The 19,902-nt window shown below is 40.0% G+C and overlaps 1 protein-coding gene across 2 annotated transcripts; it reads left to right on the top strand.

The window, feature by feature from the left end:
• The first annotated feature begins 11,523 nt into the window (after positions 1–11,523).
• nr2f2 (nuclear receptor subfamily 2, group F, member 2) lies at positions 11,524–18,625 on the top strand. Of its 2 annotated transcripts, none has more exons than XM_083916510.1 (3): positions 11,524–12,643; positions 13,652–14,179; positions 16,184–18,625. In XM_083916510.1, the coding sequence occupies exons 1-3, from the start codon at positions 12,193–12,195 to the stop codon at positions 16,456–16,458; spliced, it is 1,254 nt and encodes a 417-aa protein (XP_083772636.1). In that variant the 5' UTR covers positions 11,524–12,192; the 3' UTR covers positions 16,459–18,625. The 2 variants fall into 2 exon arrangements, with proteins under 2 accessions (XP_083772636.1, XP_083772635.1); XM_083916509.1 differs by having other exon boundaries at positions 13,634–14,179.
• The last annotated feature ends 1,277 nt before the right edge of the window (positions 18,626–19,902 follow it).

Below are 19,902 nucleotides of genomic sequence, written 5' to 3'. Positions count from 1 at the left end.
GAGCTTTTAATTCATCAAAAAGACTTTTTGACCCCCCACCTTCTGGAAATGGTTTGCAGCCATCTAGAACAAAATCTATTTATCAACAATTATTAAATACAGATTGATTGGCTTATTAGTAAGTGAGAAATGTGGGACCCTTATTATAGCTTCATATCATTTAGAACTACATAATGTATGGCTTATCATTAGGTGATAAACCTGTAAGCATTTATTAATAGATTATCAACCTTTAATGGTATCATTGCCACATACAGAGGTAAACACTTGTTCCCAACTAGTTCTTATCACTGGCTAATAGATGATTTATAAAGCAGTACATATATGTTAACTCCTAATTAATGCTATTAGCTCCTACTTATAAATCCCTTTATTATAAGAAAGTGGTACCAAGATTTATTTGAGGGTATCTAAACATTTTGCCCAAAACGTTTGTATTTTGCATTATTTTTTAGTCAGACTAATGAAGTTTATTAAACCTTACATTCCTCGTGTGACAGGAAGAGGTCTTTAAAGCACTATCTAAATTCGAAGCCTATGTCACTCCATGTATGCCCTGACTATTCATTCCACCTTGATGTGTGTGTGCTTACAATTACACACACAGTGGATGGGATGGGCGTGCTTATGTGCAACTCATGTGTTAATGCTGTCATTTCGACAGATCAGTCACAGCAGCCTTTTCTCTGTTGTTTATGGTTATGTCACCACAATTACAAGAGAGATGGGGGGCAGAAATAAAGTGTCTGTGAAAGATTGATAGCTTTGGTCTTTAGTTCAATTGTAAATTAGAATAGCAAGTCCCTCTGGGATACAAGGGCTCTATTTATGATTAAGAAAGAGCTTCTGTAATAGAGCGCTGGTAGAAAAGTTTGCTCCCTCTCACAAACAGGCAATTAGCTTGATGAAATGTGCCTTACTTTCTTCTTGCAGCCTGGTTATGTGAACCCATAATATTATGGACAACCTTATGGTTTATGGTATTATTTTCACCTTGAGCTGCAAACAATATGCTGTTTGAATAAACTGTAGCTTTTTTTTCTTGTATTTAAGTGCCAACACCACCTTTTTATCACTACAGTTGAAAATGGACAGAGCTAGTTCAGACGTAAACAGAGATATTTATATCACGTGAGGAAGGTGGCAAGTATCACACCATTGCTAGTTTTTGGACTGGCTGAAAGGGCACATAAATAACATGGGCATAGGCGTAAAAAAGACAAGTTATCAATATATAGTGATTTAATTTCATCTTAGCATTCTTTCCACACCAGTTTCTTCATAACAAGCTGCTGCAATTAATGATTACACATCCTGAATATACTAATTAACGTCATGACACATTTATAGAACCAAAAACACAGTTTAGCTATGTATAAAGGTTTCTTTTAGCCTTTTATGCTCCAGACTAATTTTTTTTTAGCATTCACATAATGAGTTCTCATAAGTGACACAAACCTGCTATTTGAGCCAATGTTTCCATCTTGCTTCAAAGTTTTCCTCCAGAAGACCTTATCCTTGCATTGTGGGCTCACTGCCATGTCAGTTATATAACCTCACCGCACATATTTGTCCCTAACTGTATTTTTTTTGGAAGAGATCAGTCGCACCCCCTTTTTTTTACACTTTACTAATGTTTCATTCATAGAGGAAAATTTGGATCAAAAAGGAGCCTGAAGTTAGTGTTAGTTAACACACTATGGCAGTCTAATGATCTGAAAAGCTATTAATCCACCTCTGAAATAAGCTGTGTAAAAGATTATTACCTTAACCATTACAGTTAACGGCTTTATGGCTGAAAAATGATCAGACTGCAGATTATTGAAGCAATAGAATATCTTTGGTTGTATTCTAGTGAGAAAGTTAGTAGGTGAGCCAGTGGGTGGGTGTACCTACTGTGCATACAGTATGTGCCAAAGTGCACATGTCAAGAGTAGAGACACATATTGTGTCTGTGGGAGGTTTATCCGTGATCAGTTTTGCAAGTGAATTAAAAAAATAACAATTATACATGAGCGTAGTGTATACCTGGTCAGTATGTTCATAGTAATTATGTTCATTAAAAAGTATTACAAGATGCGAAGATCCTAAGCTTACTGCATGTCTAAAGGCATACCGGTCATATCATGGTTAACTGTGCAGTAATCCAACCGCTGCTGAAGGCATTATCAATATTATCAACCAAACTACAACAGATTTACACTAAATGGACAAAATGTTTTATGTGCATAATTCCTTAATGAGGTAAATCCAGAAAAAACAACATAATTTATTTCCTTACTAAAACACAAAAGGGGGCACTTTTAGATGAGGCGAACTGTAAGAGTGAGAGAGGAATTTTAAAGCTACGAGAGGACTGAGCTGTACCTCAGTATCAGTACACCGCTGTCTAAAGTCTTTCTTTACTGAACATAATCATTTAATGGGCACTGATTGAAGATTTGTGTTGTTGTTTTCCCTTTTGATATTTTTGCTTTGCAAGTCAGATGAGGCTTCTTAACTTCAGACAACACAAGACACATGTGGCCACCCTCTTTTTGACAATTTTTGCCCAAGGGCACATACTCCTGTGCCAGCTGTTGTCATGGAAATGACACCAGTTTATAACATTTGTTTTTATTGCAGAGACAGTGGTGATCATCCACTGGATCTGATCTTCCTTGTGTTTACACTTATCTAATAAGTTCATTTTTGTTGTTTGTTTTTAATGCCTCACAGTTTCTCGATGCCAGATGCTATGACTGCACAGACAACGCTCCGCAGCCACCATTGTTGTTTACAGCTCTGTTACGCCTGTTGATTGATCCACAACCAGATGTAATCCTTTGAATGTGATTCACCAAAGCTGATTCAGCCACAAGTGTTTCTTGTGGGTTCACTGCATTTTTAATCACCTTGGATGTAAACGTCCTGTCTTCTAAATTGTCATCCCTTCTTCTTTGTTTTGTGCAGAACCTGTGGCACAATGCTTATGATCATATAATCTAGGCATGAAAATTCTATGCCATTGTGTCAAAGTCTTAATGCAGTGTGACTGTGTTGTATGAGTTGCTTACTGCTCCTGAAATCCCACGTTAAAATACACTTCCATTGCACAGTATCGATGCTGTGTATAACAAGAAAAAAATAACAGGTTCACATTTGCCTATATGACATTTTTATGTTTGTTACATTTGTTTTCACTTTGCACCTACATATATGCAATAGTGCTGGTCACAAGCGTATCTAAACTCATTCTTTGATAATAAATCATAACAACCTGGGCTGAAAAAAACAATAAGTTGATGTTCTTTCTACCTCATTAGAAAATCTGAGAATTTAGTCCATAACTTGTAGAGTCGAAAGGCTATCTTAGAACAAAAGATGTCTTAAGCCATATCTAATTAGTCAGCCCTGTACTCATATTGTTACTGTAATATATGATACTTCACTAATAATACTTCTCATCCAGTTTCTGATGAGACAGAGGGAGGTGGGAAGCACACATTGCCAGGTGTTTGTTTTTTTGTTGTTATGACACATGCCAGGGAGGAGACTTGGTTACACCTCCTCTTAATGTATTTATATTTGAACAGAAATTGACATGTATCCGCATCGATGGAAACCAATGGCTGCGGCAATTTCAAGCTGTGGTGTTGTTTAAAGCAGCTTGAGAGAAAGAGAATTAGCGTTACAATTTGTGCAAAACATTAATGTAGATACTTACTTTCAGGCCCGCTCCACATTACAGTGGTGCAGCATTTTATTTTGACAGTTCACATAGCAAAAAAAAAAGTTTATCTGTAGACAGTCTACTGCAGAAAATGCTTATTCTTCATGTGCCCTTTGACCTCTGTAGTGTTGACGCCATATCAAATAGTGGACCTGCCATAACTGTCCTGATTTGTCCTTAAAATACATGGATACCATGTTTAAATACTGACATTTGGTGATGGAATATTCTCTAACTGCCACCCAAAATTAAACATAGTATAAAATATGACACACAAACAGACAAAAGTTTTGTATAAGTTTATAATGAATGCCATACTGACCATGCTAGTTAATTAGCAGGACTCATAAACTGGAACATTACAAACAAATGCTGTTACTCCTGAGAATATATTTGAGACAACATTAAGTCATGCTTTTTCTATCCTCTGGATCACATGTCCACAAATCCCCTCTCAATGTATTGTCAGTGGAGTAAGTCTAAGATTTGACTCCGATGACATCAGCCTGGGAGTATTGACCCTCGTGTTTTGAGCTCTAGATGGAGCTTCTGCGTGTCCTCATATGACGATAAAGTAACCAAGATCCTGTGAATAAGTGATTCCTGTTTTTTTAATGGCTTTTTCAACTTGAGGTCATCTTCGCACCAATAAGGTCGCTGTTGTCAAGGTCTTATCAAATCCCATTCGCTTTTTATTCCCTCCATTAAGGACCATTGATCACATGTGGATTTGTGTGACTGAAAATCCTTGAAAGCCAGTATATGCTTTTATACAATATGTCACATTCACAAATGATGCATCAGTACCTGTGGAAGCAGAGATGTAGTGGATACAATTTATGTCTACAGCACAGAGAAATACATTTTTATGTTAAAACATTTCAGCTTGATGGATTTCTCAGCCTACATTCTTAGGCTTTGAACTGGTAAAGGTATATAATACATTACTGTAATTTTTGTGTTAACTCCAGTAATGTTTCAATTTTAGGAAACTTGACAACTGTACTCTTCACAAATGTCCAATGGGGCACATTTGCATCATTATACAAAGTAGGGTGTCATGTTCTTTTTTTTAAAATAACTTACAGTACCCGTGGGGTTTCCTAAACATCCACTGGGTTTTAAACCTGGATTTCCCGCATAGTCAGTGACACCAATTTCTGATTTTGTTAGACAGAATAACTTAACAAACAGGGAACTACACTCTCACTGTTTCAAACCGATCATTAACAACATGTCTCATACAGTTCAATAGTTCCAGTGAAAGAAAAAAAAAAGCTTTATTTTCACATTTACTGGAAACTTTCACAGTAAAACTGGAAAAAATCAATTCTTTAAATGTAAATGCACAATATTAGGTACTGTATAAAGAAAATCAGGCAAAAATAAAAAACACAGCTCATATGATGTCTTAAAACTTTATTAGTCATAGATGTGGCCAGTGTGATACTGCAAATTGCAATTATACACAGCACATAAGAAACACAGCTACATGCAGTTCTTCAGAGTTGATCCAGCGAGGTATTAAGTGTTTTCTCCCCGTACTGCCAACCATGTAACTCTTGAATGTAAAGGAACACGTGAAAATCACAAAACCTAGACATACAAGGTTTTGACATGAAAAAAGCACTTTGATATAAAGGGTAAATCTAATGATGAGACGTTGATGATCGCTATAGAAAATATGAATGCCATTTTAACAACTGAATTGTTCTAGGTGAAATTTAAGAAAGCGTGGAATTCAACATTGTATCGCTGTACCAGAAAGCTGAGGCTGAAGTATGCCTCCTCTGCATCCGTTTGTGTAATTCTTACATATCCCACACTGCTACCACATTACACCTTGAGTTACAGTAATTCAATACACTGTCTGCTGCCTTTGGGGCCACATGTGAACCGTGTCTGGCTCAGGACTGAATGCTGCCACAGCTTTCTCGCTTGTGTCTTCTCTAAAACTTTTTCACTGTCGGAGTACATAAGAAAAAAAAGTGTAATGGCGAGTAGACTGCCCACTCTCTCTCTCTCTTTTAAAAAGAAAAGGGAGGGTAGGTCACACTCAAAGAGACACATCTCACAAGTGCCCCGTACAAGCGCAGTCTTGTCCTACCGGTCGCTGTGCAGCTCCACTGGGACAGATGGGGTTTAAGCTGCTTTGCCGAAGGGTACTTCAGCAGTAGATCCTGAGGGTTAGAGAGCACTTATCACACAATTGCCCTGCCCAGACTTTCCCAGCGAGTCCTTGGAGTTAAACCATTGACCTCTTGGCTACTGCCGCTGCCGTGCCGCTGCCTCAAGTAATCATCACCCATGCTCCATCAATGCAGACTTTAGCAGGCAAAACAACACATCATTTATCATATCATCTCTCCATTCCACAGTTTTGATCACTTTAACTGTCGCGTTTCAAACAACCAGCATTTACAAATACATTAAGAGCATACTGGCAGTCAGCCTAAAGAGTGATCATTGAGACAAATTGATCCCTATCTGTTTAAATTGGCACTATAATCTATCATTGGCAAATTGAACACAGTGAGCTATCTGGGATCTATTGCCTTTTTAGATAGCGGCCCTTGGGGCATGCAGACGGAGAGAAAGTGATCTACGCCACTGAATGAACTCTTTATGTCTCATCTAAGACACATATGTGCTTACACCATAGCATAAAAAGGTGCCATTTTTACACATTTTTCTCACTCTGCATATATGCATGCTCTATATAGCTTACATGTGCATGCATACAACCAAGACGCACTCACACAGTCATCATATTTACAATAAGGGGGTGTTAATTGTGATAATGGAATGCAATTTTCTGTAATTACATATTATTAAGCAGCCAAACAGACAGAAACATAATTTAAAGGATAAGCCTATCTTTGTCATTCTAGTCTGTAGAAGCCATGCTTAAGATTCACTATTTAACCACAGCGAAAGAAAGTCACATCAAAAGAAACCATATGCTTTAAGAATATGCACAAAGCATAAATTACCAGAATGAAACTTGTATTTTAAAAAAAATCTAAATATCTCTACCTTTGAGAGTCATTTTAATGTCCTCACATTTGTCAAATCTTTTACATCATGAAAATGTAATTGTTAAAATATCCCTTTATAAGATTCGGTGATGTTACTTGTATTTCTTCCTGTGAACATCGTGTTATATGAGTATACAGGAACTTCTTAAAACTTTAATTTTGTCAGCAAATATTCTTTACCTACATTTGACTAAAGCACACATTTAGTCAAATGTGCGCTTGTACATTTGACTAATTGGTGTAGTTTTTTTATTTTGTTTTTATTTATGTAACTTTGCATATAAGCAACAACACAACAGCAGAACGGAGCACTGCTATAAAGAAGGAAGAGATAAAGCATTTACCAGAGGGCACTGATTGATATTATGCAATGCAGCAGATAAAACTGCGATGGCATATGAGGCACAAGCACCATCAATCAAGTGATCTTTATCAAACAGAGAAAACAATCTGTGGCTGTTAAAGAGAATTTTGAATATTGAAAGTTTGCTGCTTTTATATTAGAAACAGTTGAAACCTGTTGCCTGTTAACAACTATATCATCTCCTATGCTTTCTGGAATTAATGAATTCATTAATTAGATATATTTGTATGTTAATTTAAATTTAGTCAATTTCCCTTCATGGTGTATTTTGTTTTTTGTTTTTGCTTTTAGGTGGGACAATTCAGGTTGTGTCGTGATTCCACAGTCATCTAATTCAATCAGACTCTTGAAGTTGATTAGCCTGGTTAACATTTGCTCCTGTGCGGGTCTGCAGGGGTTAATCAGGCCGGGAACTTGGAGACCCCCGGGTCAGTATCCCCCCTATCTGCATGAAGGACTTGGTGACGGCAGAGATGAGATTAAAGTCAACTTCCATCCCACTTTTTGACTTTTTACACAAGGGAAGGAGGCATTTCTTGCCGTCAGCAGCTGCAGGACAATCACTTTTTTTTAAGAGTGAAGTCAAAGCTTCATTTTTTTTATTTAAAGTCAGATTTATATGCGCCAATTTTAACCCAATTCACGCTGGTGGTTGTGTAGTTATAGTCTACGGTCTGTTGCCTTCATCCTGTTTTGACTATATAGCGCGCGCATGTGGGCATACAAGAAGAAATTACCAATCGCGGTGCACGTGTCCGTTTTAACCTGAAAGATGAGTGAAAGCTTTTTCTTTGCACACCCGTAAATCTCAACTATTATCTACTCACTATCGATTAATTTAACTGCACTTATCCCAATCAGCACATCTCCACTCCTGTGTTCCAGAGCGTGTGCTTTGTTTTGCTAACAATAATAAAGTGATTTAGTCCTTTCTCCCAGCCGGAGCATGGGAAATCGTTAAAGATCCAGCTATTTGTGTGTGATCAGTAAATATTTAGTGCAGGCGACATCCTCTGTCTCGTCTTAATCGATACTGGTTCCCGTTGGGCAGCGCTATTGTTGTGTGCATGCAGGCTCGCTGAGCATATAGTGCTTTTATCCTCTGCTTGAAGGGAGAACAACCACTAATCACACAGAGGAAACTTTTAAACCGGGAAATAAAAACTGCAGCACAAGACTCTTGGAGGGGGTTTAATAGCGAATCAATGGTGTTGGTGTTGCAATGTTTATGCGTGGAAAAAGGTGTTCGGGTTTTCAACTCATTATAGATTTACGCGAGGTTAATTGAGGCTATTATAATTTCGGTATATAGGCATTCTTATTGTCCGCGTAATGTTGAATTGCTAGAGGAAGGATATTATCGTTCATTAAGTCCCGTGTGTGTTTATTTTGTATTTGTTATCTTGTAAGATTTTACATAATAATTATTGATATAAATTAAAGTCGATTAATAGTAATTATGATAGATATTAATAACAGTAGTAATAATAATGATATTCATAATATAAAAATAGTCTGCTGTTTTTAATTCGAGCAGATTGGATTTTTATTTTTACAATTAAAAAATAAAAATGTGTTTTTTTTAATTGCAGCTCTAATCAGGTTTTATTGCATCTTTAATTCCAATCTCCATATAATTTGTCTTCTTTGCACAATCTCGCAATGCATGCTCTCGCCACCCCTAAAGACAGGTGTCTGTTCTGACTTCCCCCCCCCCTCCCTCTCTCCTCAGGAGCCCACACAAAGCAGCGGCGTACACGCGCGCTTTGGCCATATTACAGTAGGAGAGAAAAGGCGCACAGGATCTCTGCTTTGCTGTAAAGCCTACTTATCATTTCCAGAGGCAGTCAAATGATATTCTGCTCGGAAGAGACCTCAACTTATATTTCCAATTCCTCGCTGAACAACACATTGACGTGAATCAGTTGTTTGTTCCGGCTCTCCAAAGTTTTTGCATGATCAGACATTTACAGATTCTCCAATAAACAACGTGCTTTTTTTGTGTGATCCCGTCTGTTGGAGAGGAAGCTTTGCCAGTTTGATTCTGAGCACTGTGTCGAAAAAGAGAAGACAAAATATATTCTGAATAAGAGAGAAGATGCATCCCGCTACGGACGAAGCAACATATGCATTTGGTAGGTCTGTCACTATAAGAATACAGCCTCCTGCCTCTCTATCAATATCCAATAACTTCATGAATGGGTGTTTGCAAACTCGTTGGGCTTATTGTGATCATTATATAAATTAACACTGGGATAATAAGCGGAAATGACTGACAGAGTCGCCCGTAATCAATGCGCTTTAGAAACATCGTAGGCTACAGTATATGTTCGCTACTATATGCTCTGTCTGCAGCAGTACATGTCTTTTATTTCAACTGATGCGCCTTTACGCTTATTTAGACAATATTTAATTTAAAGCTGAGAAATAAAGCACTGCTACTTTACGGATGTATCCTAATAAAGCGTGCAAAAAACATATACTTACCATTTGACGCTGGATCCTCGGTAAATGGATACCTTTCGGAGTGTTTTTTATTTACAGACTCTCCGTTTTCACGGCTTCTGTAAATAAAACCGACACAATAGTCACGCAGACGAAATATAATCGGCTCATTTGTTTTAGAATAAAGACATAATTGCTCTAAATGCCACCGCGGGGACTGCCTGAAGTGGCAAAAAAGTAAATCCAACTTTGGCAACTCTCAAAGCATTGCCGTCCAAGTCATGTAAAACAGAATTTAAACAAACACTCATCAGTTTAAAATGGTGCTCGTTAGTTTGGTCGATGCGGGAGAAGAGACTGAAGCAGTTTCCGTGTCGGATGGCTCCTCTAAATTGAATCTTATTCGAAGCAAAAACTTTCATACGCTAGGGGGCACCCATATACTGTAATACATCCTGGGACAATGCATGCTGCTGCTGCTGCTGCTGCTGCTGCTCTCTCTATAGACTAACATACGGCTCAGGCTATACCTTCATCTGTAGAAGTTTTACCTGCAGCTCAACTTTGATAGCCTCCGGACATAAAGTAAAGCAGTCTTTACCGCCGTTTAAATACAAGCCTAAAAATATTAACCATCTCTGATCACTGAGCCCGTTTTATACGTGCAGGACATCCTCCACAGGCGTTTGCCATCATCTCGAACTGTAGATTATCTTTATTATAAGGCAACATCTGAGACGTATAATTAAGCATCTTAATGACCACAACAGCCTTTATAGTGTTTATATAGGCCAGTGTGTAGCCGGAACTGGCTTAACTTTCATCCTGACCTTAATGTGTAGGGCATGGCCTTTGACCTCACGGGACAGTTTTAGATGTAGTCCCTATTTAAAGCTGTGGTCATTTCACGTTTTGACAACATAAAAAAAGAAGCTTTGACTTTAGAGACCCAGATTTGGCCCTTCTGACCCGGTGTGTTGGGGACATTTGCGGCCAGGGGGATTAGCCGGCTACAACTGTGTGTCCAGATGATGTCAGTAGCCTATCATAACATTTTTATAAGAGGTGTGGGTTGTGATGACTGGTACCTGGTGTGACAAGAAGCGCTAATAGGTATATTAGCCTGCACAAATATAGGCACTTGGGGGGAAATGTAGAGATTCAGACGACATGGCGTTATTATTGTGACCCTTTCACCGTGTGGCTTTACACGTGCACACACCAAATATGTCTCCACACTCTGTTTTATTTACAATTATCCTAAATACTGTTCACAATCTTTAATTATGCAGTCAGAGTGTCTTATTGTGTCTCTCCTTGTGTGTTTTTGCTCAAATGTGTTCTATCTTTATATCCACATACCTAAAGGATAAAGATTAGGGCACAATAGATAGACAGTTTTATTGTAATGAGCACAGATCATGTCGAGACGGTGCACCTGTGTCTCGGGGACAGAATCTCTTTGGATATTTCAGCTTGCAGGATATATGGCCGACTGCAACGCGATATGAAGCAGGGAAATGAATAAAGATGTTGTGTTTTATAGATGCAATTGCTAAGGCTTAACCGGGAATGTGAGTAGTATATTCTATAGTCTGGGCGATTTGAGTGACTAGAAATGATTCCTCTTCCCGAAAATCGTCTCTTTTTAGGACCAAGCGGCCCTCTCGACCTCCATGCTGGCTCTGGCAAGGTACCAAGTAGCACAAGTGCCGACTAGCCAATGAGGTTCAGGGGGAGGTCCCTGAGCTCTGACCAGTCAAACACACTCTCCTTCCTTATATGGCAGCCGATCTCCATGGTAACGTGTGCTAAGTTGCAGCAGTCGTGTCAAAGTTCACTATATAGAGAGCTCAGTGAGCTGATCAGAGAGAAAGCATTCTGCCAGCCCGGCTCCTACCAATCGCAAATCACTTCCTAACCTCCGCCTTTTTAACATATTTGATCACTTTGATTCTCTACTCCTTTTCCCGATTATTTTCCAGTGCACGGAGGAGGTTTGTAGGTTGTGATCCTTGTTTTTTTGTTTTTGTTTTTTAGTGCTTTCGCTTTTTTGAGGGGGAGAGTTGTCTTCATATTCCAGGCTCTCCAAAAAACGTTGGCTTCAGCTGCGCGCTCGCTTGGCGCTACCTCACAAGAAGAAAAGGAAGAAGACGCATTTTTTTTTACTCAGTTGGTGATTTTCTTCAAGACTTGAGCTGGAACTTGATAGTAGCTGCTACAGTGTGTGCTCACCAATTGTTTTATGCTGCTGCAGGCACGGTCTCACCAACCCTGCTCCATCCTTCACTGAACAGTCCATGCTACCTCGGCTGATTATTTTTAATATTTAGCCTACATTTCCCATTGATGGGTGTACTGGATGGCTGACTGTAAGCGCCCCTGGACTTGGCCTTTAAGCGCAAGGCAGCGACTCAGCTCGCCATCGCATCAGTTTTGAAAACGTGCTTCGCAACGTCTCCAACAGCAATAAATCGACAGTTTTCGGGAGATTCTCAGTGGATTCAACGTAGGCTAGATTTGACATTTTGTGTCTCCGACTGTTTCTCGCAGTTTACCGCGTTTCCTTGAGACATTGTTCACCGCGACACCAAAACGGCAGACAAAAAGTTTCTTTACGTTGACTGATAGATATGGCAATGGTAGTGTGGAGAGGCTCCCAGGACGATGTGGCTGACACCCAAGGCTCCCTTTCCTCGCAAACCCAAGGAGGACTATCTCTTCCCACCCCTCAACCAGGCCAGTTGAATCTGACAGCCTCTCAGGTCGCCCCTCCGACCCCTCAGACTCCGGTCCAAGGACCCCCGAACAACACACAGTCCACGCCGACGAACCAGACGACGCAGCAGTCGGAGAAGCAGCCGCAGCACATCGAATGTGTGGTCTGTGGGGATAAATCTAGTGGCAAACACTATGGCCAGTTTACTTGCGAGGGGTGCAAAAGCTTCTTCAAACGGAGCGTACGACGGAACCTCACTTACACATGCCGTGCCAACAGGAATTGTCCAATCGACCAACACCACCGCAATCAGTGTCAGTACTGCCGCCTCAAAAAATGCCTCAAAGTCGGCATGAGACGGGAAGGTATTGGGACTTTTTGTTTTCTTATTCATGTATGTGTTTGTGCTTTTAGACTTCCAGACATGAAACCCTCTTTATGTCGCCCCACATAGCCTGTTCTCTCTCTCTCTCTCCCCGACTGTTCCCTCCCAGGCTGTGCGGCATGAGCACGCAATGGAGCCGCTCGCTGCTGTGGTCGAGACGGGGCTCGCCGGAGCTTCCTTTTAGCCGCTGTATTATTGTATCCGTATCTGCATTTCACAAATACGACCCGACCCCTGTCCGGGCTGGGGCTATCGAATTTATATTTAGATAAAGCCACGAGCGCAGAGATGCATCTGTACTGAATATATGATACAATTTAGCCTTCTGCGCTATTATGGCGAGTATCGAATTAAGAGATAGCGTGTTCAGGCTACATCTCCTGCATGTTTTGTTCACTGTGCATACGAGTGGATATCGGCGTGAATTGCGTCCACAAAACCTCAATATAACCATCCGAATTTATTTGAATATCAGTCGAAAATAGGCCTGCATGTATGGTAAAACGAGATGAATTGCTAAGTAGGTTAAGGGTTAAACATGCAAGGTCTCCCTTTGCCTTCTTTGTGTTCATTCACAGCCAGCTCATGTTGCTGTTGCCGAATAACATCATTTTAAAGCTAGACATATGCATGTCTTCTGTTAAACGTGTTCAAGGCGCATCTCTGGTGTTTTCCAGTCGATTTGTCTCACTACAGCTTCATTGTTATCTCTGCAACGTTTTCAAACTCCTATGCAATAACATAACGCGTGTGTGTGTGTGTGTGTGTGTGCATGTGTGTGTGCGCGCGTGTGGGTGTGTGTGTTATGATGTTCTATAGAAAACATGTTATGTTTCATTTGTTTCTTTTAAGGTGTACGCTTATAATTCATGTTTCTGCATTGTTCAAATGTGTAATATCTGACAGCAGTCTCTAAGCCCATGATGGCATTGTGTGATGATTTGTAGAATTCAGGCTTCAATATCTGTAGTTTCTCTTTTTACTGCAGCCGTGCAAAGGGGACGGGTGCCACCCACACAGCCACACCACGGTCAGTTCGCCTTGACAAATGGAGACCCACTGCACTGCCATTCTTACTTATCCGGATATATCTCTCTTCTGCTGAGAGCGGAGCCCTACCCGACGTCCCGGTATGGCAGTCAGTGCATGCAACCCAACAACATAATGGGCATCGAGAACATTTGTGAACTAGCAGCCAGGATGCTCTTCAGCGCCGTGGAGTGGGCCAGGAATATTCCCTTCTTTCCAGACCTTCAGATCACCGACCAGGTGGCTCTGCTGAGGTTGACGTGGAGTGAGTTATTTGTGCTCAACGCCGCGCAGTGCTCCATGCCCCTGCATGTGGCTCCTCTCCTGGCGGCGGCTGGCCTTCACGCCTCCCCCATGTCTGCGGACAGAGTGGTGGCCTTTATGGACCACATTAGGATCTTCCAAGAACAAGTGGAAAAGCTCAAAGCTTTGCACGTTGACTCTGCTGAATATAGCTGCTTAAAGGCAATTGTGCTCTTCACCACAGGTAAGACAACAGACTGGCACACTCCAAGTTCAGTCTGTGTGAATGTCACTAACGTGCTCACTGACATCAGCTAAATCAACGCTGACCTAAATATATCCACACTGACTAGAGGTTGTTGCTTCCCTTACATGAACACCTTCATACCTTCATGCTCAAGGGCTTTTGGAAAGGCTTCAGGCTACTTAATAATAAAAACACGTGATTAATCAACTGATTTATTAGACACACACAGGGCTAAACTGGAAATAGTGGTATGGTCACGCACAGATTTCTTTTAATTAAATTGACAACAAAACAGAGGATAGAGGCTGAAATATTAGAACATAATACCAAGTTAAATAACTCCCCCAAATAATTACCTCAAGGATCATAAAATCTCGCTATTAATACACTTTTGGAGAGCCTAATAGCTTGCAGATGAATTGATACACTTTGATATTTTTTCCGCCATTTATCAATGTGTGTATACCCCACGTCTTGTTTGTAGGGGATGACAGATATAAATGATGTCAGGCTCCGAGGGGGAGGGGAGTAGAAAAAGAAAGACAGCCCTAATGTCCCATTTGCACACAGTAAAAGCAAAGCGCAGGTTTCAACGCTCTCGTGTCATTTTGGGTAGGCAGACGTGTTCAAGAAAAAGCACGCAGAAGCCATGCACGCCCTGTAATTGCAAATATGTCAGTATCTAACAGTATTGTGTGATATTAACCAGTGCCGGGGGGGGGCGGCTTTCATTTTTATTTGCAGAAATATTCTCCGCGCCTAGTAGGATTCAAGGCGTCTCTGGACTTGCTCCAGAACTAGGTCATGACCCAAACTTCCCAGCTATTTTGTTACATTAGCTCCACCAGCAAAGGGGGGAATAAAACAAATCTGTGTGGAAGAGATTTACAAGGTTTCGCCACTGAGTGAATGCATGTTTTTGAAATGATATCATACCTGCAAGCCATCAGCCTCTGTATTTCATTTAGCTCTAGCAGCCCACTATTGTTCTGGTTTGTTAGCCTATTCAACAGAAAAAAAAAATCACATTTCAGCTCATTGAATTTTATTATTAAGCCTTTATGGGGGCACGATGGCTTAATTTGTCTTCTCCATACCTGTGTCCTGGAGGCTTGAACATGAGCTGTGTGTTGTAGCTTGAATGACACGCCTTTAGACTGACTTCGGTGGTTTGGTTGTTGTCATGCATAAACTTTACAAACTTAACCAATACGCGTACAAGCGTTTTTGGCACATAATCAGCTGCCGCCCACATGCAGCACCATAGATAGTGAGTATGCGTCTCCGGTGGTATAGTATGACGCTAACTCCGTAGGCTATGGGCCCTTTTTTTCCAAGCTAAATCTCTGCTCACTAAAGGTCAGTAGGTCTCCCTGTCTTTCCCTCTCTCCCTCCCCCTCCTCTCTTCCTCGCTCTGCCTCTGACTGTGAGAGACAGGCCCATCTAAAACGCAGTCTTTAGCTATGGATATGCTTAATTATTTAGTCCACTTTTAAATGGCCTCATCGAGGGAAATGACCGAGTTGTAGTAGCGATAAAAAAAAGGGGAACACCGAATTTAGTGGCAAAGCAACTCTCACAATTTCCCCTGCTTCCCGAGCATGGCAAAGAGTTATTCCAAGATTTTATTCAATGTATATATTTTTTAAATAAAATGTTATTATAATGTTAAACTACTATAAGTCGCATTCATAGTGCAGAATTAGATTTTAGATTAGGTCTGGGAATTATTCGCCTATAGCACAATTATTATTAAATAATTCTATAAATAGTAAGACATATGTGCACTAGTTATTTATGAAAACAGGCATCGAGATAAATAAATTCCACTTTTGCATGTAATGGGATTAGAATAATTTCCTATAATAATTGCCCTTTTTCCTAGATGTGACAGGCTATCAATTTCCGCCACTATATCACCACAGTGGGGGAAAACTCCTAGTGAGAGAAACACTTTAGGTTACACTTTATTAATGTTTATTTGCTTTCCCCCCCTCCCAGATGCTTGTGGCCTCTCAGATGTGGCCCATGTGGAAAGTTTGCAGGAGAAGTCCCAGTGCGCCCTGGAGGAATATGTCCGGAGCCAGTATCCCAACCAGCCAACACGATTTGGGAAGTTGTTACTCCGCTTGCCTTCCCTCCGCACAGTCTCTTCCTCGGTCATAGAACAATTATTTTTCGTCCGATTGGTAGGTAAAACCCCAATTGAAACTCTCATCAGGGATATGTTGCTTTCGGGGAGCAGTTTTAACTGGCCTTACATGTCAATTCAGTAAACCAAGAAGGAGACGAACAAACAAAAGGTGGGGTTGGGGGTCTGCGAGACTACAATGATTATAGCTGCTTTTGTGGAAGGAATAAAAAACCAACCGGCTGTTACACGGGGCTGGCTTTCATGAAGAAAGACATTGACGTAAATGACTGTGAATTCCCCCCCTACTCCAAAAAATTGAGACATCCACTGAACTTTCAAAATGGCAGATACAAGCTCCCAGTGTTCATGCAGAACAACCTGCTTCGTTTCATTTTTTTAATGAAAAGAAGAAAATGAGGGGGGGAAAAAAGGAAAGGGGATTTTGTTGATCCTTATAAGGAAAATTTAAGTATTAAGTGCATTTAAAAATGATAATTTGGGTTAAAAAAAACTGGAGAAAGGGAAAATACGAAACGTGAATTTTCTTTTCTCAAATGACTTGTCCTGTGTCCATGTATAGCTGTGTTTTGTACTTTCTTTGTTCCTCCTTTCTGGTTCCAAACCGGCCTATGTGATTTCTGTAGTACAGGTGGTGTTATTTTCTAAGACAATGATTTATTTTGAAAAGGTGTTAAAAAAAAAAAAAAGTTCTAAAAAGAATTAAAACCACAGCAATAGGACTATAGGCTTATAATCTAGGCTTAATGCTGCAAGCGCACTTACATTCTTAGGATGACCAATACCATCTGGGAAAAGGGAGTTTTTTGGAGTTCATGTTCAACTTTATGACCCAGCGAAAAAACATTTTGCTCTTTATTCATATGAAGTTACAGGATCCACTTTGATTTCCAAATTTTTTTGCCTGAAAAGTTTCCCCATTTCATCCAGCTTTGAATATTTGGCATTAGTTCCCCGATTGGATACAGTTAAAAAAAAATCCTACAAGTTGCCTATCCTGCTGTTAGAAAAGGTGTTTGAGACATGTTGCTCTAAATGTTATATGTGCATTTAAGGGCGTTTGCAGTGGCTCAAACTGCACTGAAAGCATAACTTAAAAAAAAAATTGGAGAGGTCAAGGGGTCATAAAAGTTTGAAGCCTAGCCAGAGTAGTGTTTAATAGCAGTATTATTAAAGCGTCCCTGAAATGTCACCCTTTATTCACTTCAAGCATTAAGTGCCTGACAAGCATGATGTGATTTCTTATCAAAACGTTGTTAAAGTAGGCCCACAAGATTTTGGGGGAACACAATTAGATTTGAAACTTCAGTCGTGTATTTCACTTGAAAAACACTGATTAGAGGCAGTATTCTTGTAAATATAGGTCAATTCATTTCAACGAGTTTTTCCTTTATACAAAGTATATGTGATAAAGAAAAATCTGTGGTTGCCATTTTTTTTTCTCTCGGTAATACAACGTCTTCAAAATTGAGTGGCAGACTTAGCTAGTAGCACTGAAAGTTATGTTTTTAATGTATATACATATTACTACAAATGTTTTCTTTTTCATGTATATTTAGACTGTGAATGCATGGCCACAGGTCGCTAACCTATTTTACCTTTGATATATAAATGTAAATGTTTTCTCTCTCTCTTTTTTGACTGTATAGATATAATCTGTGCATTCAGTACACTAGCCCTTGTATTTAAAGAAACAAAAAAGAAAAAGAAAAGAAACGACGTTCATTATTAGGCTACAGACTTAAACAGGGTGAGCAGGTTTGGGAAAAGGAGTCGATATTTTAACTTTAGTGTTATTGCTCCTTTTTGGTCTTTGACAGGTGCCGTGGTGTGCGTGGGCGTGTGCGTGCGCGCGCGCGTGTGAGAGTGTGTGTGTGCGTGCGTGTGTGTATTTGGAAGCTAGCAATTTTGTCCTTGTTTTGAGGCTTTTCTTCAACACACACAAAAACACCATGTTGTGGTTGAATTAAAAGGGATCACAGATTGAACACTGATCTTTGGCTGTTCGTAGCCACATATGGACCAGAGAATGATACATGATTGTAATTATGAACAGTTTAAACTGACCCACGTTTTTATATAAATATATAAAAATATATGACTGCAGGGTATTGATAACGTATAGATACTTTTTTTATGATTATTATTATTATTATTATTAATTGCAAGTGATATATGTGAGTGTGTGTGAAAGTTTATAGTTGAACACAATTCTTGTTTGTTTGTGTTAGCTTATTGTAAACAAGCATTCTGCTGTAAATTTGTTCTTGGTATTAAATTATAATTTATGAATTTGAAAAACAAGTTTTTCCATGTTTTTTTTACTTCCCAAATGTGCGTGTGAACTTGTCTTTGTGTGCGCGCGCTTGTGTTTGTGCGCTTGTGTGTGCGCGCTTGAGTGTGTGTTTGTGTGTGTGCGTGTGTGTGTGTGTGTGTGTTTGTGTGTGTGTGTGTGGTCGGTTGGGGGGGGGGGGTGTTCAATTTGCTGTGGCAGGATGTTGCCCTTTTGCCCCATGAAAGTGATTAATGAATTACAAAATAATTAATCAATCAGCCAACAGGCCCGCTCAACGCCTTCACTACAAGGTTAAAAATATTTCCTGTAAAAAACGCCGATCAGTCATTTACGAGACTGTTAAATAAAACAATGAATTGAAGGCGGGTGTCAGTTAGACTTCAGATACAACAGTTGTAATAAGGCGCTCTGCCTCAACAGATAATAACGTTTCACATGGGACACATGGGGCATGCCAACTCAGCATCCCCACCGCTTTATTTCACCTTTGTACGCTCACATACATATTAATGGAATGAATTCACATCGCATAAATAGTAGGTTAGCATCCAAATGATATATAAAGTTATATTAACAGGAGAGGGGAAAAATAATATCTGAAAAAACAGTTCCTTTCTATTGAAATAACCCTCTGGTATTCATTTTCAACTGCATCACTGAGCTCCATTAACACTACAGGAAGGAGCTGCTACTTTTCAGTCTTAAAATTTGTATAAATATGTGAATATCCCAGAAGTGGATGTGATGGGTTTAAATGTCAATTATTTACGCACGTGCTATTGTGATGCTATAGTCTACCCCGTTGGCCTATCATTAATTATTAGAAGTATTGGCTTAGTTGAGAGTTAGGCTTGAAATAGAATTAGCTTTGTTGTATAGAGGCTTAATCAGGATGGGTATGGAAGCCAACTTCACCACGGTTTCTGCTGCTGCCGCTGCTGTGTGTGTGTGTGTGTGTGTGTGTGTGTGTGTGTGTGTGTGTGTGTGTGTGTGTGTGTGTGTGTGTGTGTGTGTGTGTGTGTGTGTGTGTGTGTGTGTGTGTGTGTGTGTGTGTGTGTGTGTGTGTGTGTGTGTGTGTGTGTGTGTGTGTGTGTGTGTGTGTGTGAGAGAGAGAGAGAGAGAGAAAGTGTGAGAGAGAGTGTGAGTGAGTGAGTGAGTGTGTGTGGTTTTGTTGCTGTTGATAATGATGAAAATGATGATTATGATGTGATGCTGATGGTCTTTCATCCTCGGCTTCTTGCTGAAAGCGCTATTTATCCACACTGCTGCTTT

The sequence above is a fragment of the Echiichthys vipera genome, assembly GCF_963691815.1.
Source record: "Echiichthys vipera genome assembly, chromosome: 7".
NCBI classification, from domain to species: Eukaryota; Metazoa; Chordata; class Actinopteri; order Perciformes; family Trachinidae; genus Echiichthys; species Echiichthys vipera.
This window is presented reverse-complemented; position numbering and strand designations above follow the sequence as displayed.